At 41.4% G+C, this 23106-nt stretch overlaps 1 protein-coding gene across 2 annotated transcripts in view; it reads left to right on the top strand.

The window, feature by feature from the left end:
- DUSP29 (dual specificity phosphatase 29) overlaps positions 1-23106 on the top strand; it is a 65017-nt gene that overhangs the window by 33148 nt on the left and 8763 nt on the right. Inside the window, exons 2-3 of one of the 2 annotated variants that reach the window (XM_068139864.1) lie at positions 9512-9699; positions 16713-16931. In XM_068139864.1, coding sequence (XP_067995965.1) covers positions 16747-16931 — 185 coding nt within the window. In that variant the 5' untranslated portion in view covers positions 9512-9699; positions 16713-16746. Of the gene's footprint in view, positions 1-9511; positions 9700-16712; positions 16932-20641; positions 20748-23106 lie in introns of those variants that run through there. The other variant, XM_068139865.1, reaches the window with a different exon arrangement.

Below are 23106 nucleotides of genomic sequence, written 5' to 3'. Positions count from 1 at the left end.
CAGCCCTTTGGGAGCTGTCAATCACACTAAGATCCCTACTCAGACTGAGACGATTCCCACCAGAAAGTGGAAATTTGACCAGGCTCTCTGTTATCACATATAAACTGATGGAACAAATCTGTGTCTCAAGTTGAAGGAAACCATTTCCCAACACAGCCATAACCAATGAATTTACCTATTTAAACATCTGGAGAGCCCATATAATAATGCAATTTATACAAGGCTTTAATCTTTTGAAGAAAGACCAGCTACATTAGCCCATAAGATGTGTGACCTGCCCAGTTTTACAGCTATCCTTTTAGTGGTGTTGTATATGTATACTGGGATGAGTTTGCGTGCAAAAGTAGAGAGAAGGTTGCATGTCACTAGAAAGTAAAGATTATAAGACAAAGCACTGCATAATTCAAAGGAATCCATCTGAAACAATGAAAACACAACCCTTTGGTTTAGTAATTAATAGTATAAATGTCCCACAGAATCAAGGAACAATACTCAGAAAACACTTGCAAACCACACAACTGTAAAAGGATGCAAGAGACAGACCCACAACACAGCTGGGTCTACAAGCTTGCGGCAGGATGGAATGGCAGGCAGCCTGGTATGTGCCAAGCCACCATTCCTCTGTACTTGCCTTTAGACCTTCCTCAGATGCTATTGCCCACCCCCATATGGGCAGAGGGGTATTTGACCCTGAGCAAAACAGTTCTGTAACTGCCAAGTGTCTGAAGAGAGAAAGGGGCAGGATGTAGCAACGAATACAGGATAGGCACCCAGTCACTCCCATGAGCCACAGCTCAACGTTTCCAAAAACCTGAACTTCCACCAGAGCACTGTGATGCTTCAACCAGGTTGTTTCTCACAAACAATATAGGCTAGAGGTTTTCACTGTCCTGTCATGTCTGCCCAAAGGATTTAGAGTTCAGGCTGAAGACTTTTAGTAATTTCTGCCACAGCAGCATGGCAGGGCTCTGGAGACACTGATGGTATTTATAGCAGCCTGAAAATTGCACCTCTTCTCACCAATTGAATCAGTTCCTTGAGCTGAATGCTCAACTAATTGAGGGAAGACTGTCATAATCCATCAGCTAAATTTGCTGCAGGTCCTCAAGATCAGGTTGTGCTGACTGCATTGTGACAGCAGTGTCTAAAGGGAGGTCATCTTCATTTCTAAATTTCCCCTCTAGGAACAAGTTTCTTCAGCATCTGCACTGCTAGGTTTCTATTTACAGGCTTGAACCTTGTGATATAATCTTCCTTTTTGTTTCCAAGGAAACAATATTTGATGTATTCCACTTTCAAGTTTTTCTTCCTTTAGGTTCCTCCCCCAACTCTCTCCCTCCCTTTTAAAAGAGATAAGTCAATAGATTAAACCTGCACTTAGTTATCTCTGGCATGCAGTACAGCTCTTTCTCTCTAAAGCCAGGCTTATTTATATCACTAAAAAATGCAAGGCATTTAAAAAACATGTTTAGCAGTAATTTTCTGCACTACTTACACATATTACTTCTCTGATATAAATGAACTATAATTGCAACAGGCAGCAAATCCTGTTGATAACTCAATTTTCTCAAAAACTTCAGTTCTGCATCTCAGTCCCAAGCCCTATTTTCCGGGAAATATTTATTTAAATCCTTTCACTGACCATCCATACAGCTTTCCCACAGTTTTACTCCTCAAGCCTAAGCTCCTGATAGTCAGCGCTGTCCCCTGGAACTCTCCTACAGATGGCACAGCATCTCCTGACATGTCTTTTCATGCTCCTCTGGCACAAGAGGTATTCTCAGGTCTGTTGTCAGAGTTACTTTCATTCACATGAAAATCCTCTACATGAACGTTATTTTAAAACAAGTAGTTAACACTCCACTGCCTGTAGGTTAGGAAAATGCAGGGGACTGAGACCATAATCCGTAATTTATACTGAAATCAGCATCTGTAACAGCTGGAATAAAGTGTGTTGAATGGATTCTTGGGGAAATGTGGGTGCTTTGAAATCTTAGTAGAAAAGCAGTGGGTCAAGTTCTCATTGCAAGTGTGTTTATGTGGATGGGTTGAAAGGTCTCAGAGAGACTGGTTAGTTTTAGTTTACCAATACTGTATAAAAATCAAGAGTAGCAATGCTGCTATAGATGACTGACTAGGAAATGTACTTATTTTCTTGACTCCTGCCTTGTGCCTCCATGATGTAAAACAATAAATAATCTGATTTGAATCTTCTGATCTACCTACACCAAAATTACAGATGAAATATTATGAGGACTACTCATTCTGGAACATAAAAAGACATATAAAATCCCAGCATGAATGGGATGATGTGAACCAAGAACACTGAATACATTAGTGTGGTGAAGGGTTAAAAAGGTGTTAAAGCACATGCTGCCTATAAAGTCAACAAATAATATAAGCTTTATGCTATAAAAAAAAAAAAAAAAAGCATCATGGAACATGGACATTATCTGCAGTCAGCATCTTCCATTTTGGGTCATATGGGCTGTAGGCTAACACCTGCCAATTCATGTGTCAGCTCCAAAATCAGCTAGGCTCTTTTTTAAGGCATTTGATCTTGATTGAGTCATTCCACAGATCTCCGACTTGGCAACAGCAAGCAACACATGATGGGAAGAGTTCCATGATTTAGACCTCTGGCAACAACCTCTGGATCCTTTAAAAAAAAAAAATTAATCACAATTTTCCCTCAGCTCCCTAAAACATGGGTTTATCACAGGCCACACTCCTACTGAAAGCTTCTCCGAGAAGGCTTTTCTTTCCTCCTTCCACTTCAAAAGCACTGGTAGTCTATTTTATCCCAAATGATCATAATTGTTATCAAGATTTCATATCCTCCAGTTCAGCTATAGCTTAATGACTTGACAGCACTGTCTCCTTCCTACTGGTTACTCAACCACTTGAAGAACCTCAGTAAAAATCATGTTTGACAGGAAAGGGAACTGTAGGACACTTCAAGTGTTCATCACTAGGTTGATTTCTGAAGGAAAATATTTCTTAGAGCTAAAATGCAGAGCACATTTCATGGTCTGGCAATGCATTGCTTTAGAGATTGTAGCTCTGTAAAGAAAGAGCTTAATCAAGTTGTTTGCTTCTCAAAGACACTCCTTGGCACTGGACAGGTCCAACTGGGTCTCAGTAAATCAAATGCTTATTTGATGTCAGTGAAGCTAAGATGCAACTGCTGTTTTGCTCAGGGTTGTCAAAAAGCTTCTCAGTAATCACTTTCAGACAGAATAGATGCTCAATTGTTCTTTCCTGCTGCAAGGGGGGGAAAAAATATCAGCTTGCTCTTCCTCAATAATTCCTTCGTATTTCATTTTTAATCTCTTAAGCAAATTACAAGTGAAGACCTTTGATGTATGCGCCAGCCAAACTCATTCATTTCTCAGTACTTGCTGGACTAGAGAGGATCTCCCATTCTTATGCATGTGGATGATAATAACAACTTCAAAGCCCTCAGGCATGTGTTAGCTTTCCCTGATTTCCTTTCTAAGTATGTGGCCAGCAACAGTTAAGACTCAAACAGCTACATTTGAATGCTATCTATTAAGCAGTCTTGCCATCTCCCCTAGTGTAACAAATCTATTTCTGCTTGACAGAAATACTCTTCCGGCTTTTGTACTTCTTCCTGAAATAGAGTACCTTATTTCTGACATTTATGGTGTTCTCCACTTAAAAGAGTCTGGAAACTGACCAAACTCTAAGCAAAAAGCCATTAAAAGGCACTTGCCCTGAGGTGGTGTGGAGCATTCCTGATGGATTACATGGCATTGTTTTGCTGTAATGGGCCTTTATGATATGAAGTATACTTGATCACTTCTAAGAGGATGGCAGGTTGTAGTCAGTAGCAGGGAACCAGATGTTCCTCCTAGTACAGCAGAAAGCTGCACCTGAGTTGTGGTTGGGCAAACTTCCCCCATGCTTGCTTAGGAAAAATGAAAAGAGGAGAGGAGAGGTTCGGAGAGGAGAGGTTCGGAGAGGAGAGACCAGATCAGACCGGAAGAGACCTTCAAGATCATTGCGTCCAACCTATCAACTAACCCACCTAATCAACTAAACCATGACACCAAGCACCCTATCAAGTCTCCTCCTGAACACCTCCAATGATGGTGACTCCACCACCTCCCCGGGCAGCCCGTTCCAATGGGGATGTATTTCAAACCAGCTAATGTCATAGTTATCATCATTATTAAGTCTGTTGAACTCATTATCAGAACACACATAGGCAAAAAACACAGAAGAGTTAAAGAGAACATCAGATAGTCACATAACTAAGAAAATACACCACCAGAGACAATTTACATTGGAAAATAAGAAATAGTTTTGGAAAAGCTGTAAAACTTCATGATTCGGGCTTCGAGCCAAGCTTTATCTAAGGAGGTGGAGTGGGGAGATTAAACAGATCTTCTGTGGGGCAGAAAATTTGTCTTAAGTGGAGAGCACAGATTTAATGTACTTCAGTTTAAGGCACTTGTTACTGACCACAGTCAGTGGTATAGACATTGGACTAATGGCACCAGCATGGCAACTCCAGTGTTTCACTATCTGCACTGCCAGAGAGCCAGAAGCCTGTACCAAGAGGCCAGCAAACATCAACTGAATTTCTGGCTCCCAGCTCTATTTAAACCTAGATTTGCAACTTCATATACTATGAGATTACTCTGTCCTGAAACCTGCTCTCAGCATGTCTGGACAAAACTTTCTGATTGGAGTTACATACCAAGTATCTTTTTTTGTTGTAGCTTGTTTATTTTTAGAAACACACACAGTTTTGGCAATAGGTTGGGCCACACAGTTCTGGAATCTCTGCAGCAGTATATTATTAAGTAGAAGAAAAAGCCTTTTATCTCAATAAAAAATAAAAGTAGAAACAGATTTTGAGCAAAGGAATTTAAGTGCAATCCTGCATGTGATACTGCAGTACCTTAGGGACAAAACCACCCTGAATTTTGGCAATGCCATTTTCTTTGGAGAGCAGTTTAAATGCTATGACCCATTGGAGATGCTCTATTTTTTGACTTCCACAGCACATCAAGATGCCCTGTACAGCACAGAATGAGGTACTCGCTGGTCAACACTCTCTATGTGTAGGATTTCTCTGGTAGGTGCTTTTCTCCCAGAGTTTCCCCTTAGCACTGACTGGTAAACAGAGGGGTAAGCAGTTTGGGCCCACAGGCATTTCCCATTCCCAGCATACTTTGGAAGGGTAGGTTACAAGAAAGTGCTCATCTCTTATTTTACACATTACTACACCTTGGGATCTATATCCATTTCAAAACAAATCTCCTATAACACTTTTTCTGCTGACAGTGAGAGAAAAAAAACAGAACAGTGAACAAAAGACTTTTCAAAGCCCTGGCCCCAGCCTCTCCCCACAAGCCCAGGGAAGACCAAGGAGCCTCATTCAGGACTGGGGTCCTTCCTTCATAGGCTGAGGGAGCTTGCTTTGTCCCTAGCATCAAATACTGTCTTACAAACACAGCCACTATTGTTGGGCTATCACCCGTCAGAGACGTGGCAAGAGACTCACCAGCCAGTAAATTTTACTCCTTCCAGGTTAAATCCAAGTTACCCTCCTGACAATACTGCCTAAGAAACTCTTAAAACACTACTTCTACTCGTGGTACCACTTGGACAAGCAATAACAGTTATCTACAGGAACAGCTGATTACTCACTCGGTTTTCCCTGGTTTTGGAATTTCAGAAAAGCTCCTCATGTGTTGACCCAAAACATTCAGACATTGAAATCCTTGCTCTGTGAAGACCCTTTGATTTTATTTGCAGAATGGTCTCAGGAGGCAATGTAATTTGGATTCCCCTGCTAGCACAACAGAGGTCTAGCTGAGATATAGTTATGAACACAGCAGCTAAAGCTTATTAAAGAATCAAACAAAACTCTGAATATATCATATGACCTCTGAATAGGCATATGACCAATATTTTCTGTTAATCCTTAACTAGGAGATGAAGAAAAGAGAACAAACTCAAGCTCAAATGATAGGTTACCTAGGGCAGCAACTGTCCTTTTTGTTTTATGGGTCTGTAATGCCTGCCTCAGCAGAGCCCCAACCCCTGATGGGGGTGATTAAACAATACTTCAGCATAAAGAGAGATTAAACAAGTGACACCCAAATAGATCCTCATGCACAGAGGGAACTGTCAAACAAGTTTTATGTGGTGCTGCACAAATGCCAGTTGACTTCAGCAAGACTCAAGGGCATGAGACATTTTGTGAGGAGGGTGCACAGTAATTTAAAACATTTCTCTTTATCTGTAGTAATCAAAACAAGTTATAGCCAGGTAACAGCTACATGTCTAGTTTGAAAACTGCTTGTCTGTGCAAGAGAGAACCATCTGGATTTACTTCACAGTTAACTTTAAAAAGAAATATATAAGGTTTCTTAACTTTTGCCAAACAACTGGAAACATAATGGTTTCTGCATGCTGTTAGCATCTCAGTACAGCTGCAAATGTCCATTAGGACAATTTTATATAATTATATACTTACTCTTCCCATGTGATTGTTAAAAACCCAGCTTTCCCAAATAACAGCATATTTTGCAGCAAAGAAAATCTTCTAGTCCACCAGGTTGGACTGCAGGAGGGAAGTCTTTTAAAAAAGAACTTTACTCAAAGCTTTCATTTTAAACTAACGTAAACATTTCAAGTGTTAGAAAACAGAGTGTCAGGTTTTTCCAACTGTAACCCTAGAATGGTCTGGCCAGAAGTGTATCATTTCTTTCTCTTCTCCTTTTGATCTTTTCACCCCTTTCCCCTGAATGGGACTTCAGCTCCATATTCTGTGCCACACAAACTGCCCCCTCTAGGAAGGTGATTGGTTGCATTCATCTGGTCACAGTCTCACCCCTTCAGCATGGGTGTCATCCTTTTTCCCCATCAAAGCTTTCCTCACTTCTATCTAGAGCATCAGCTCTCAAGGCTGGGAATTGCCTTTTGTCATGTATCTGAACAGTGCCTTGGTTGGCCCTTTGCCACTTTCAGAATACACAAGAAACATAAAGAGATAACTTTTACCCAAAGTCATGTTCTGGGCCTGGGGCAGTTGTTTTGCTAAGACTGGGCATGAGGCTGGTGGGTGACCACAGGCCACCAACAGCAGGGACCTGCAGGCTGAATACATACAAGACTCAAGGAAGGGAGACTTGTTCAAAGCACCATCATCAGCTTAGCCAAGATTTTCAGAAAGGACCAATAACATAGCAAACATCTGCTTTCAGAAGCCAAGGCAACTGTTTAACTTCCCAGAGGGCAGGTGCTTACCTTTTCCAAAATAACAGCCTTCTTACTGCATTTCCTACATCTCCAGGCTCCAAAGCACTCTGAGTCATTGGCCACTCTCAAAATCTCTCAGCAGCGAGTATTTTTTCCTTAACAAAAGCAAAACTAATGGGAACACATACAACTGATCCCCAAAATAGTACAGTTTTCCAGGAGGTGAATGATCCCTCCCGACATATTCTTGAGACACTACAGAGTGTGATACCAGGGCTTACGTTGTTTTGACAGGCAAGCAAACAGATTCTTCTGTTTGAGCTTCATGTTCCCAGAACTCAAAATCCCTGCCTGAAAAAAACAATACCACAAAACACTGTCATGCCATGTATCTGACATCAGGAAGAACCCTGGGGAGTGATAGCCCAGCAGAAGCCACAGACCCCTGCACAGTACCACTCAGAGTTGCCTTCCATTGCACACCCTACAGAGCACCCTCCTCTCACCAGCACTGTTTGCTGTTTCATCTTACCCATACTCCCACCCATTCAGACACCTGCACGGATAAACATAAAAGGACTGATACTAGTTTCTGTTATATAGGGTCTGTGTCTCCTCCTTCACAAAGTTTCTCTGTTATCGGTATAGAATTAATTTGCACAACAAGCTTCCTAGGTAACTTACAAGGCACAGCAGGTTTCTAACATGTAAGTTCTTTCCCATTGTAAGAGCAACTATCTGAATAATTGGCAGGGAGGAGCTTGGCTGCTCTGTAGTAGAGAAACTTGGCTACAGTGATGCTGTTAGCATGAAACAGCAGCAGGCCCACTGCCCAGAACTTGAACTGAAACTGCTTGTTACTAATTCACGTCAATACTGCAGTATTACCTATGGGCCATGACTAAGTCTGGTCCTGGTCCTTCTGGGATGAACTTTTTTAACAGAAAGGTGATTAGAAGGAGATAAAGTAACATTAAAAATAATTGACACAGCCAGAAAATTGTGTCCCACTGAAAATTAATGGCACTTACCATGGGACATGGATACTTGGGGAAAAAACCGCTTGGGCAATCTGAAACTTTGGTCTGGCACAGACAGTTGCATTCACAGAATACTGTTTCTATCCCTGCAAGAGATGATAAAAGTCCCACAGTGGATATTTATAAACAACTGTCTGCTTTTTGCGTGTGCTGGGGTGAGAGGAGGGAACACTGTGAGCCAGAAAGGCAGGCGAGCAGTGCATACAGATCTGCTCAGCAAGGTAATTTCCAAGATGCTCATCTCAACAGAAGGGGCCAGGAGGCCCCAAAAAGTAAGTGCAGAAGCAAACGGGCTACTTGCTGCTATCATGTGCATGTCCTGACCAATCTTTTTGCCTCCTTCATCCACCCCCCAGGCAGAAGGCAATGGATGTGAAGAATTTGCCCTGAGAAATATCAATACTCATGTGACAGCTGAAGCTTGTATTATTGCAAGGCTGGCGCCACCAGCACCCAAATCACACTACTCCTAAAGGAGTTGTCTCAGGCTGGCAACACTGAGGCATGGCTTGCTGCAGAACAAACACTTGGGAGAGGATACTGTGTACCAGCTACTTGCATGTGATCACTTATGCCTCTAGCAGACAGCCCCAGGGGCCATGAAGATCATCATTCTTGCAGTAGATGAAGTGCTGGAGTGGAATAGGTGTGGCTCTGACAGTGGGGAAGCCAGATTTGATCTTTGATGAATCTGGCCATAGCTTATTAGAGAAAATTTTGGACTTTCTTCAGTAGAAAGGCATGGAGCTTTTCAGGAAATCTTTTTAGGGGTATTTTTCAAAGGTTGGAGACTCTACTTCTGCCACAGTTTTGGTGAGCTCTGCCCATGTCATCAGAACTGACCAGGGCTGAGCACTACATTACTTTCTTAACAGAGAAAGGTGTTTCAGAAGTCAGATGGATTACTGGAGTGGCATTATTGAAGAAAACCAAGAGAGTAGGTAGGGAAAGGTGGCTTTCTGGTGGCACACATGGAAGAGATGGGGATCTTGTCAGGATATTACCTCTTGCATTGCCTATTGTGCCAGTGCCAAATCAAATGCGCACAGCATGACAGGAAACACCAGTGCAATACTCCTAACCCATATGCAGCAGTAAATACAGCATCAGGCTTGACCAAGGGACAATATGCTAAAGGATAAGTTTTGTTTTATTATAGTCAACATACAGCTATCACATTATCTTAGTCATGCTGAGGTTAGGTAACTGAACTGCCACGTTTAATGTTTCAGGTCACATCAGGGAATAATTTTACCAGCAGATGTAAAGATCATCCTCTGGAGTGAGTAGCACTCAAGGTCAAAGTCAGCAAATCCTCCCCTAAAAATAGACTCTGTCTGCAAAGTTGGTGAGATTTCTTTTGTTGTTCTGCCGCACTTCACAGGACTCAGCTACCTAGAGCACTCACCTAAGCTTACAGGTAAGGCTAACCAACACACATTCTCTGCTGCATTTCGTGTGCTTGTTTTCTTCCTTTTATGAAACCTAATTCCCTTTATTAAGCCTAGTTTAATAAAGCAGGGAGAGGACTGAGAGCTGGCAAACTTTCTCTAAGGTAACAGTTTACTTCATAAACTTGTGTGCAGAGTCAAAAGAGGTTTGGAAGCATAATTTAGAACTTAAAAGCCCAAACTGGTCATGTTACAGAAATTACTTTATAAAAGAGGAAATGAGGTACCAAGACTGTCTTCAGTTAGGAACAAAAATGCAGTTTTACAAGTTTTTGTACCATCCACCCCAAAATATTTTGCTTATTCTTTGATAATGTCTCCACCCTCCAGTCAAACCTAACTTTATTCTATTGAACTGCAGTTCTTTCAGATGACACTGGTTTAGGGCACTCTCAAAGTATTTAATTAAATCTCAGCTTAATCTGTTTTAAATTAACCAGTTCAGTAAACAAAGAATAAAGGCAAAAAAGTTAAAAAAAAATAAATCATTGGGTTAGAAATTCATTGAAATAGCTGGTTAGTTTTGAATATTCGCAGCAGGAGGGGCTGGGAAATAATTACACAGAGGCTACAATTCTTCTGGATTTAAGCTGCTTAAAGACATATAAATTGGACAAGCTATTTTACAGTCTCCAAATGCTTCAAGCATAAGATTGCAGGGGTAAAATAAAGCAACTGGACTGACAGTTTTTGATGAAGACTAGGACAAGAATAAGGAAGACAAGTTTCTGTTCATTGAGTTTTGGATGTACAACACTTTGCTCAATTTTTCTAGGGCTCTTTCAGAGAAAGAATTTAAGGACTTGCTCCTCCTCTTCTCTCCCAAGAAGTATCTGTGCAAAATTCCATTTTTGTGGTCTAGCACTAGGGGAAGAAAACCACCCAAGGGACCTTTGCAGCACTGTACCTCATAGCAGTACCTTAGGGTGCAGCAAGTGCCAGGTTGCACAGGAAAGCAGCTTTTCATGGCTAGTGCCAGTGTTTCATCAAAGGGATGCTGTACCAGGGAGCACTACTTTAAAATTCATTCAGTTAAATCATCCTGTGAAGCAAGGTTTTGTTATATCAGCTAACCACCTCTCAGTTCAACTGATGTACTTTGAGTCATGAGAAGCTCAGAAACCATAGCACTCTTTGCCCTCCTTCCAAATGCAAATACTGCACTCCAGACAGCATGTGCATTGGCTTCGACAAGGACAACTTTCCAGTTTATAACACAGCCCTCTGCTTAGTCAAACTCAAAGAGGGTAAGTGTCTTTTCACCCTGAAGGGAGGTATGTAACTGGCATGTTGTCTGGAAATGGAAGAACAGAACATTTAATAAGAATTCAGGAACCTGCTCAACAGATCATCCCTCAATATTTCTGAAGATCCCCAGTTATTATATTTGATTTTTGTCTGCCTTTAACACCGAGACAGTGCTTACCTGAAGAGAGGTTACTGAACTGGAGTTAAGCCTTTTGCACATTTTTTTTTCAAGTGTAGGAGAACTGGCATTCTCCATCCTTACCTTCTCCCAGGTACACCCTTCTGTTGAACACGCTTGTTACAAATACTGTTTCTCCACCCAGGTCTTATCTAAGGTACTCATTAAAGAAATAAGTAAATAAAACTAAAGGCATTATTTTTGCAGTTGTCTGGAAGCCAAAAAGTCTCAGGTTTGGACCTCTTGGAAGATGTATGCCCTCTGACTTCACTCCTTTTGAATTCTACTTGATAAAAACATTCAAATAAATCAACTCACCCAGATAACATCAGAGAAGAAAACAGCAATAATTTCTCTCAGTAACAAGTATTTCATGCACAATTGTTTTTTTCTCAATCATAATTACAAGAAGGTTTGTTCCACTTCATTGTTCTTCTTTCAAATTTAGTGTTCATGGCAGTAGATAAATTCAGTTCCTAGACTTGAGGGTCTAGGAACAAATTTCCAGGTCACCATGCTTATTTCCTACTTGCACTGGTATGAGCATAAGGTCTCCTGGAAATGCCATCACTTCTGTAGACTTCTCACAAAAGGCCCAGAACTTCTTTCCCTCCCTTGGCATCTTGAAAACAAATAAACAAACAAAAAAACCCTAAGATATCATTGCTCCACTCCTTGTCAGAGCCAACATGAAGAAGTAGAAAGGAAAACCTGAAGGCATCAAAACAAGAGTAAGATTGAAATCTCACATTACACATAGAAATAAATTATATATTTAGGTGTTTTCTAGATGCTGAAAACTTTCGATTCCCATCTAAACCAGAATACTTTGTGATTGCTTGGTATTTTCAGGGAAAAGTAGCTTTTTGGGACAACAGCACAGATGAAGCCCCTTGGGTCAGGGAGGGGTGCAGAAAAGGAGAAGGTGCATATATTCTTGCAAGGAACAAAGGCAAATGCGGTCATTTAAGTTCTTTTCTGTGCATGTCTGCCTCTCATTTATTTTCCAGGGGAAAAAAAGAAATTAAAAAAATCTACAGCTGACATAGAACTCAACTCCCAGGCATAAATCATGCCAAATTGTTTGGCATCTTTATACACAGTACTAAGGCTTGCACAGCACACTGTGCCAAAAATGTTAAGAAATAGAGTGTTTTCTTATGTAGATAATGACTTATAGCTTTCAGTCTCAAAGCACTCAAACTTCCAGTACATCTGGAAAATCAGCACTAGAAGTGCACACACCACCACCACAGCTCTGATGTTCACCTCTAGATATGAACCTCATTTTTCCTCCTCATCTGTAGGATTGCCAAAACGTAGAGCTCATGACTGACATTTCTAAAAGCATTAACTCCTTACAAATTTTGGGGTGGGAGAGGGCATCCCTCTAGTTGAGGACATCTGAAAATAGGTCACTACATTTTGTGACTTTCCAGGGCTTTCCTAGATATTTTGAGTAGTTCAAGGTACTCAGAACAAGGTGCAGAAGGCAAATCTTTCACTGTCATATCACTGTTCCAAGCACTAGACTGTGTTCACTCTCTGAATTAGACAGGAGATAGACTGGCAGATTTTCACCTTTTCCCTTGCACTTCTTCCCTCCCTGTTTTGTTAAAAATAACAAAATAAGCTAAAAAGCTCTGTAAGAAATTCCATTTGGCAGCTGTAGAGTGGATAGTGAACATAAAGAAGACATTCCTTTGCTGTGTCTAATGCATGCTGCTTATCCAAATTAGCCACACAAATACTTCTATCAATGCAAAAATAGTTTAATGGCTTTTTTTTCTAGTGCACAGCACTTGAGAACAACTTAAAATGCAGTGCAATTTGTCACAGTGTATGTCCTGAAGTGGCTTGCTAATGAAAAGTGGATTAACTCTCCATTATTCTGAATTACCATTTTGTGAAATCGCTAACAATATTTTCATTTATATACATATAACCCAAGGGGGGAGAAATATTCCAGCCATCCAAGTGATTAACAAATAAAATCCATTAGATAACATGCACTGTGGTCTTAGTTATGAAGAGAAAGATTAGGATATAAAAATGCAGATGACTGAATTTTTATCATCCTTGTTCTGATAATACTCTTAAGTCCATGACAGCATAATTGGTGAGTGCCGTCAGCCCTGCGTTACACACAGGCACACACTGGAGCGATAAGCAGAACCCACAGGATGTCAGGCTTAACAGACAAAACCTTACAGACTTGAGCATTGGATCCTGGCTCCAGAGATGGACCTGGCGCACAGCTGCTGACCAGCCACCACAGGATGGATGCAGAAAGCAAATGGGGTCTCAGAAGCTTATACAGCCTGGCCTCAGCACAGAGCAGCAGAGCCAGAGAGCAGCTGTGGCCTGGGCACAGAGGAAGAGGGGGATAAGCAGCAGCTTGCCTTGCCTCACTGGAAGGAACTCCTAGCCCAGATAGTGGGACAGAACTGCTCTGAGACAATGCCAGTTCCCACTAGCTGACTCTTTTCTTTATCCCTCCCCATGAAGTAACAAAGACTGTCCTGTGATGGAGCAGTACTTCCAGGAGCAAGCTGGGGTGCAGAGTCCCTTATACAAAGGGCACAAAGACAATTCCTGCTCATGAGAGCTTTCACATCCAAGATTATATGTTCCCTCAGCACAATGCAGTGTCATGAAAGTGACTACCAAGCTGGTACTGGAAAGCTGCATCATTACAGTGATGGTAGATCATTCAGCCTGCACCATCTAGTCTATAAAGCAAAGCATTTTATCCCAAGTGAAGCACAAGAGATGGGAGACCCCTTGTGATGAGCCTGTGCAGAAGGTAACATTGCAGTGTCTGCCGTCCAACTGTGGTGGGTGAATACTGTGCAAGGGATGGTCTTCCATGCCCAGAGGTCTGCAAAACAAATCTGAGCTTTCCCTGCCTGAGCTTGTGCTGGACAGCCACCCTTATATAGACAGACAGTCATCATATGCAAAACAGCATAAGGAGCAATCACCAAAAGGAAGTCACATCTATTTTTCACTTTTTAATGTAAGAGGGTAGACCTACAATCAGCTTTTCTTCAGCTCCATTTGGTGTACACAACGTAAATAAGAAAGGAGGTTAGACATATTTACTTCCAGGAAAGACACAGACCTTCTCCCCTCAGTCAAATGCTTCATGGAAATTAATTCCAGAGCTCAAGTAGCAAACCATCCCCTTTTCCCCTCTTCCCAGTTAAACTCTATTACTTCTTACTTAGTCCAGAAGCAAATCTGAAATATGCATTTTATTAGGGAATTTCAACTGATGCTTTCCTGTGCTCTAATTCAATTTAAAAATCTCTGCAGCAGATAACATTGGCAAGGCATAAAAGAACATAGCTCACTTGAAAGTTCAGGGAGCATATGGCTTCCCGGAACAGACAGAAACTAGTATTTCTCAGCAGCCAGTTTAATTTTCAGAGTGCTACCCAAGCTCAGACAGAAATGTTGTTACACCACCATAAAGGATCATTTGAAGATATAATTGCCCAGTTTTAATGTCTGTAGTCCACGAGCAGTACTACTGGACAAACCAACGTGCTGTGGTCACTGAGTGTGATTACTAATTACATTGTTTCCCCTTCTCTTCATTTGCTCCTCTCCCACTTTATGGAGCTGTGAATAAAAAGCACAGACAGTCCTTCAGCATCAAGGCAAGAGGATCTCAGTTAAGATAATTCCTCACTAAGCAAATTGCATTTCTTATCAAGTTCTAGATAACAGCATATTCATTCCTGAAGTCAGACTGTATTAGACTTGATCTCTGACAGTCTAACATTATGTTGTGGAGTCTGTATAGAGAATTAGCATAATTCTGGCATGGGAAGGAAAAAAGCTCTCCTGGGGAATGGCTACTAGGGGCACACAAGACCAAGACCAAGGTAAATTTGCTGGAAGTTTGAATTCTCAGAAGCCTTTACAAATCTCAACAGAAGACTACTTAGCTAAATATCATCATCATTCTTTAGGAAGCTTGGCTGAAAGACAGATCTCCTTGCCAGTAAAAGTAAGCCAATATTTGAAGAAAGGTGTACATATGCCAAAGAAAAGTGACTCCACAATCTTGCCCAGCTTTGGAGTAGGAAAAGAGGAATCGTTTGGCTTTTTCAGGCTTTGCAGAGAAACAGAACATGACAGGCATACAAGAGCCCAGCCTGAGGAAACAAATCCCATGGGTACACAGAATGTCATTGAAAAATAGTCATCTGGCTTTCAGGAGAGGTCTACAGCAGTTGCATGAAGGCATTAGCCACATTTTTGTAATGAAAAGGACACAAACATCACCAGCAGCCAAAAATCTGTGGGCACCACGATCAAATTTGTTGCAAGGTGGATTTTTGGCAGGCTGTATTCACACTCTTTATAAGATGAAGCCCAACTGCATCTCTTAAGTCTCCTACAGAACTATGAGGTTCAACATCTTCCTTCAAAGGGATGAGAGATGAGCAGCCATCACTCTGAGACATCAGGTAGTCCAGCAGGAGAAAGAAGACAGACCCAACAAAGAGATGGAGCACATAAAAGGAGTTTACAGCACGAGGCTGGAAACATAGAAAATGTGAAACTTGTTTCAGAGGACAAGATGGGAAGATGATTAAGTGACAGCTGGTGCAGGCTAAACAGGAAGGGAGGCATGTGACCAGCTCTAAACTCTAGGTCCTAGAGGTTTGCTGTAGTTTAAAGATCAGCTACACAAGTAGTTTAACTTCATGATGACAACCTGCAGGACAAAATGTGCTTTACCATCAGAAATGTGCAAATCTGCAGAAGAAAACCAACACAGACATTACATACAACACCCATGTCCCCTGTGATAATCCTTCTCTGACATTGTGCCTTGATTTATGACATAATTAGATGTCTGGTGGTATGCAGAGTTCCCAGTGATGTTAATCTCAACTGAAAAGCTCTCATATACACCTTTATCACTTGTGAAATCACTCCCTTGTTTCTTCCTCCTTACTGAGAATACATGGATGCACCGTACCTTAGATCTCTCCCTGCAAACTTTTCCTCAAGTAATTGAAAAATTAAAATAAACCTAGATACACCCAGCTAGGCATGAGGATGCCAGCTGACGTCTCTGGCAGATCAGGACAGTGCCACACCTGCATTAAGTAGTACAGCATGGCACCCTTGCATCTGTATAGTGCCTTCAGGAGATTCACAATTAATGATCTTAAACTTTTCCCCTTTCAGTTCCCTTAGTTGCTCCAGAATCCTTGGATCAGGCTGCTAGACCTGCCAAATTCTTACCAGTAGATGTTCTAGGAAAAAAATTCCCAATGGAGACCAAACTTCAGTGATCACAAACCTTTTTGTTCCCATTGCTTGAGTTCATTCCAACAAAGTATTTCTTGGTAAGTTTAGGGAAGGCATAAAACCAGAAGCGAATCTGTGTACCACAAAGCAAGTACATCAACTTCATACCATGCCCAGCCCAATCACACCTGGCCAGTGCTGCTCCTGCCAGCCCACAACCAGAGCAGACATCACTTGCTTTGTGCTTCCTCAGGCTAACATTCTCTTTTGGTTACATTCCAGTTTCTTGCACATCCTGAGCACACTACTTCACTTCATGGACAAGACGTCATCAGTAGGTTTGAATGCTGGGAAAAAAAACGCATACATAGCAATCAAAGTAGATCCTGATGAGGATTACTGTACCCCAGGTGCATTTGAACTGGAGCGACTCCTCTGGAAAGGATGCCCAAAGTACACTCATGTCAATGAAGTCTGGCCCAACCTCTACATAGGAGATGAGTAAGTATGCATAGTACCTCTCTACAGAGTAGTTAAGCCTATATAGTACGTCTGCTATGCAGATAACGACTAAGCTGTACTAAGTACAGCTTGCCAATAGAGCAAGACATTTCTTTCCTCCTACTACCTATTCATTAGTATTTAGTGGTGATGATGTGAGCTGATGAACTCCTGACAGAAACCAGCATTCAACAGAGCAATTAGAGCCAATTAGAACACGGTCCTTGCAGCTGTAAGCTTACAGTACTGGTTGCTGCTGCTCCAAGAGAGTGCTAGGTAAGCACAGCAGTCTGCTGGTACAGGCTGAGCAACAGGAGTGGTTGTGGCAGCAGTGTAAGTTGCAGAAGTAGAAACTAGTTATAATCCATTATTAAACAGCTCAATTCAAGGAGTAATTTGTCATTCTTCTTTGAGTGAAAGTCCTTCCATAGTTACACTGACAGAAGAGCATGGCCTAGATGTGTTGGAACACAGTTCAGATTGGTTTAAGCATGAAATGTGATTCTTGAAAAGCAACTGCAGCAACAGCTCAACCCACAGTGGTATTTCTACATTTCCAAGCCTGCGCTTGTGTACATGGAACACTCTGCATTTCCAAATTGCTCCACAGACTAAAACAAACAGAACTCTGCAGAAGGCAAAGCTGCAGAGATGTGTCTCACTGATCAGACCAAGTGTGAATTGGAAAAAAACCAAACCCACAAAACAGACTTAGCTCTGCTGAGCACAGGACTAAACTAGAAACAGCCTATTCTGACAAGCAGAGACGACTGCTGCAGGAGCGAGACATGCCATCAGAAAATTTCCCAATCCCAACCCAGAGCAGTGCACCAGAGCTTTTTTTTTTTTTTCAGCCCTATGAATTACTGGTCCATTTCCCACTTTCCTCTACACCCTGTACTAACATGACATTTATTTTACAGCATCACTGTAAGGGACAAGCAAGAGCCTCACTGGCTCCAAACATCTCAATTTTTGTAGAGGTCCTAAAATTCACCTGTTGCTAGCTCACAAAATAGCAAAGATATACAGCCTTGAAACTTACAGGACTTCTTCTATCCTCAAACAATTATTTCCATGGCACCAGAGGTGACAGAAAGACACACAAGAGCTCTGGGCTCTAGTCAAGCCAAGGTTCCCCGTTCAAGAGACAAGGAAAAAAAGAAATTAAGCCATAGGAACAGCCTGGCCAAAAGACTCAGGAAGAAAGGAAAAAGATACTCTGAGCAAAGGTATCTAGTAAAGTGACAAAAGGACAGCCAGTCTCTAAGCCCAGGACACCACTCTTTGCTGTAGCAGTGGCTTGTTACACCTCATAATAAATTCTAGGAAGTGCAACTCTGAATACAATGCACACCAGAATTTAGTACACACTAAGCAAAGGAATGGAAAAACAAGCTTCTGGAGAGGTACTCAGAGCTATGCTCACTTATGATGGGCAGTATATTTCTTAAGTCAGGAGGAAAAGCAATGGTGCTTCAGGGGGAAACAAGTACCCCACAGACTAGGGCAGAAAAGGGAGAAAGCCAATGGAGAAGGAAAAAGAAATTAGGAACAGGTGTGGGGTGAGCAGAAGTTAAACTTCACCAGAAAATGAAGCTCCCTGAAAGAGAGCTATTGTTAATTGGATAAGGGTAAACTTGACATCCAGTAGCAAAAAAATCTGAGATAAGACCTGGTCTGCAGGCAAGACACAGCTTTCATTGCCACTACTAAAATTTGATTTTAAGCAAGCAAAGCCCAGGGACTTCTGTATCTTTTCACAGCCAGTTCCGCATCTTACTTCTGACCAGCAGCTTTCCCCTTCAGTGTGGCAGAGGTTTTGGTATTGTTTTATTTTAAGCTCCTGCTGTAGGACTGATTGTCAAAGAACTGCCATGGAGATGTGAACAGATGTTGGGTGTATATGCATCCTTAGCCATGCTAAATTAAGGTTGATCTTGAAAGAATTCAGTGGAGCTCATCAACAAAATCAAGTGAGCACACATATGCAGAGTTTATCTTCAGAGTATTCACATCTGTGCTTCATTCCTGCCTCCTGCATTTACAAGGTTAACAGGAGTTCTAACTGTGTATGGAAATGCTAATTAATTACCCTGACTACGTAACCACATCTTCTTTCTAATGCAATACAGGCTATCAAGGAGCCCTATGAGGCCACTCAATCCTTTTGTTAAAAGGCTTCACTGCAGATGTTGCCCAGCGGCAATGAACATCTCCATGAGCCAGTCAGGCCCAGAATAATCAAAGCCTCAAAATATAACATTTTCCTCTATCAAGTTCCAAGGACTTTTAAAGACCAGACACTGGAACTTGCAGAAGACAGTCCAGTGATAGGAATAAAACATACTTTGCCAAGATTTTGACTCATCTGCTACAAGGATTAGTGCTTGCATGTATCCCACTCACATCCAGAAGCCTTCTAAAGCAATACAAAGCAGCATTGTCTTGCTCCTTTCTTTCACTGGTCACCAGATAGCTTACATGAGCAGTTTTACTGGCTATTCCCAAGCCTGTTTGGTTCACTGCGGTCCCATCGAATATCTCTGCCAGTTATGCAGCTTGTAACCCACTCTTATGGTTCCTCATTGATTGCCTTATTACCCAAGATGATGTTCATGGTTCCACATTTCCGAATTTCAAAGAATAGTTAATCTGAAGACAAAGGCCTCCCAAGATTTTGTTTCTTCTTAACCCTCCTCTTAGGTTTTAAGACCTCAACACGATTTCAGATTTTTCTATGCTCTCAAACTAGTCCCAGAGGAAAAGAAGCCTCCTGGAATCTAATTCCTTGCAGGTTAAATATAATTTTCTGGCTATGCAGCTGAACTAAGCTTGCACTTCATTAAAGCTATGGTCTGTGCTACTCCCAGTAGAGCCCCGGGGCTTAAGGTCTTGACCACTAACACAGGTAAGGTTCAACAAGATACACGAATAACTCAAACCTGTGGGTTGAAGTATATAATTACAATATACAACTAAACTTTAAATATATACTTTACTAAAAGACATTCTCTCCTCTTCCCTTTCTCCAGAAGTATGGCTTTTTCCAAGTGACCGAGTAGGAAGACAATTTATACTGATCTAAAAGAAAACAGATGGACCTCACTCAGGGTAGCACATAGTTAGCATTATGAGATCATAGAATGGTTTAGGGTGGAAGGGACCTCCGAAGGTCATCCAGTCCAACCCCCTCTGCAGTACACAGGGACATCCTCAACTAGATCAGGTTGCCCAGAGCCTGGGATCTACACCAGTATTAATCATACAAAAATAGGAGTGCATGCAGTTAGATTATAACAACACTCTTGAGGACATAGTTTCAACTCTGTCAGTGTGAGGATCTGCCAATTGTAACAGCACTTTTACAATCCAGAAAATCAAATCTCTAACACTGGATCAGAAACCTCTTAAAGCAGTACTGGTTTCCAAGGCAAGTAACACTTCCCACATAACACCTCCATGTATAGGTGATTTTTAACACTTGGGTGAGTGACTGAAGTCAAGACCAGGAAACAGCAGACTAAATCATATGTCTGATGCAGAGAAAGCAGGGGAAGTATTTTCTGTATCTAGGTTGTATCACTTCCTAAAACAACATTCACCATTTTGGGCTAGAAGAAGATGGACTATTAAATCTTTTTCTACCACACAGTAAGATCCTGTTCAGCATTTTCAGTGGTATCTAAAAATTCTTCTAAATCACACAGAACAGAAGATATCTACAGAAATGGAGCAACACCTCAGAAGAAAGGGAATAAAACTCTACACTATCTCTGGACTCCTTCAGTATTGGAGTTACCAAAAGGAAATTGGGTCAGTATTACTGGAAATTCTCAACATCTATCCTCAGGAGGGAGAACTGCCAGATTTTCTTAAGAAAGTGTCAGTACTGCCTATATTCAGGAAGGTTCTTTCTGACACTGACCATCTGGTGAATTATCATCCTGCACTGAGCTTTCCTTTAGCCTTTAAGGAAATGAAAAAGTTTGAGAAAGATCTCATCTAGTAACATGTTGCCTCAGATTTCCTTGTGTTTTTTCAATCTGGGTCACATCATCTGTGGCTTTAACAGCCAATACTGAAACATGTTTGCTTTGCTCAATCTTCACATGGCACTCAAGAGACTTGGCTGTGATAAGGACTTAGAAGCATACCAGGCATCTGTCTGACCAGTACCAGTTCTACTGTGCTGACAGGCCTGTCTAGGGAGCTGCTCTGCCCATACCCTCACAAGGCATTTCAGAGAATTACTTCCTTTCCATGAGACGCACTTGGGTTTTCATCATCAGTTGCCTTCTCTTCCCTTTGTTAGCTGCTTTTAATATACTTAATACTTCATGCAGAGTTGCAGGCTGCAATGCGTGCAAGTTGTTTTCCCCCACTTCCAGCTCCATTGGTTTGGGCATCTTTCTGATGAAAGCAGCTGGGACTAAAGATTGTTATGACACTGTTTCTGAAAGGAGAAAGAAGGGATTTGGTACACTGGGGACAGCAACTTGAAAGAAAGGATTTTCTTTCATGTTAGAACTACTTACATTGTTGCTTCCAGAAGGCAGAGTTTGCTGCAGCACTTGCTTTTAATCCTATGAATCTTAGCTTTAAAAGTGACAGCAGGCACAGTCAAAGTCTTGGACAGGCCCTTTACTTGTCCGTGCACAAGCTGTGAGGTATAAATAGTCTTTTGGGAACCATCTGAAAAATGATGACTTTTTTGTTTGGGTCAGTTCTCAAACTTGGTGATAGTCTCTTATTATCAACATATGCCTATGTGAAAATGATTTTTATCTCAATTTTTTACCATTTAAGTTGTGTTTCTGTATCAAAGTACTTCCCCTTACCTCAGAACTTTAAATGAAGCATGTTTATGTTCCACCTGTCCTACAATAAATACAGAGTCTGATTCAGCACCAAGATTTTGCTCAACATGCTTTGCTACAGAGAAATGGACTTCTGGGTATGCTTAACTTTTTAGCATGAATTTATGTGCCCTGAATTGAAGAGCTGATGAATTTTCACATGGGATCAATCTGCCCAGTTATCTCTTACTAAACTGAGTTATACTGACATTTTTACTGTTATCTCCCAGTGTGTCACATTCACCTTCTCTGCATAGAACATATTCCACACACTGGAGACCACAGCTGCACCATGTAAGAGGAAATCAAGTGCTAATGGCACAGACTGTGGAGATATACAAAATTAAAAACAACCACAAAAGCAGTCAAATGCTTGTGGTTCCACCTATACTGGTGCTTGTAGCAACCTCCTCTTTACAATGGATGCTTAAAATTCAACCATAAACATGAAAATGTAGGTATCAATTGCACTTTATCAGGAAATGGAATGGAAGAAGAGGCATCTTGTTAGCTTAACAATTAAACTCTGATAGTGAGCCAATTGCAAGAGGGGGAAAAATATCTGTACCATTTCTAGCTGGAAGTGAATTACAGTTAAATCCTCCAATAAGGTATGCAATTCATATACTCCTTAATGATCCCACAGTGTTAGTCACCTCAACCAATCTGATATTTGCAGACATTGATGCTTGATTTATTCATTCCTTTCAGCTAAAGTAGTGATACCTCAGGTATGGTAAGAACTGCAATGAAAACTAAAAGCATTCTCCCCTCCTTGGGTTGTTAGCAGGAGTGTCATGCACAATGAAAAAACACACCAAAAATTAGCTTCCAATTAAAGTAAAGAGATAATGAAGGATGCTTCCACAATGGCATCCACACTACAGACTCAGCTGAGGTTGGGAAACAAGCCAGTCCCTCACACAAAGCTGGAGTTCACTGATGGCTAAAGCCAGCCCAAGCAAACACATTGAGTGGCACAGTAGCATTTCCATTTACAGGCATATGGATCCCTCTATATGGGAGCTTAACAGCCTGTTTCTTGCACTGTTAACTGGTAATCAGCATGCTACAGACACAGCACGACCTCAAGTTTAACTGCATATATTATGGCAGTGTGAGAATCTCAGAATAGGCTGTTCCCACCCAATACTATTAATGACCAATGGGCAGGATAGAGACAGCTGGTAAGAGTGCAAAAGCAGACAAAACCAAGTCAGTATAACAAGTTGTGGTCCAACTGGGCTGTTTGCCCAGCTCCTGGGGAAAGGCTTTACAAGAAAAGGAAAAACAAAACAAAACAACCCGAAAGTTTT

The sequence above is a fragment of the Melanerpes formicivorus genome, unplaced genomic scaffold (genome assembly GCF_026170545.1).
Source record: "Melanerpes formicivorus ecotype bairdi unplaced genomic scaffold, bMelFor1.0.p_v2 SCAF_6, whole genome shotgun sequence".
Classification (NCBI taxonomy): domain Eukaryota; kingdom Metazoa; phylum Chordata; class Aves; order Piciformes; family Picidae; genus Melanerpes; species Melanerpes formicivorus.
Note: the sequence above shows the minus strand (reverse complement) of the source record. Positions and strands in the feature narration are given on the sequence as shown.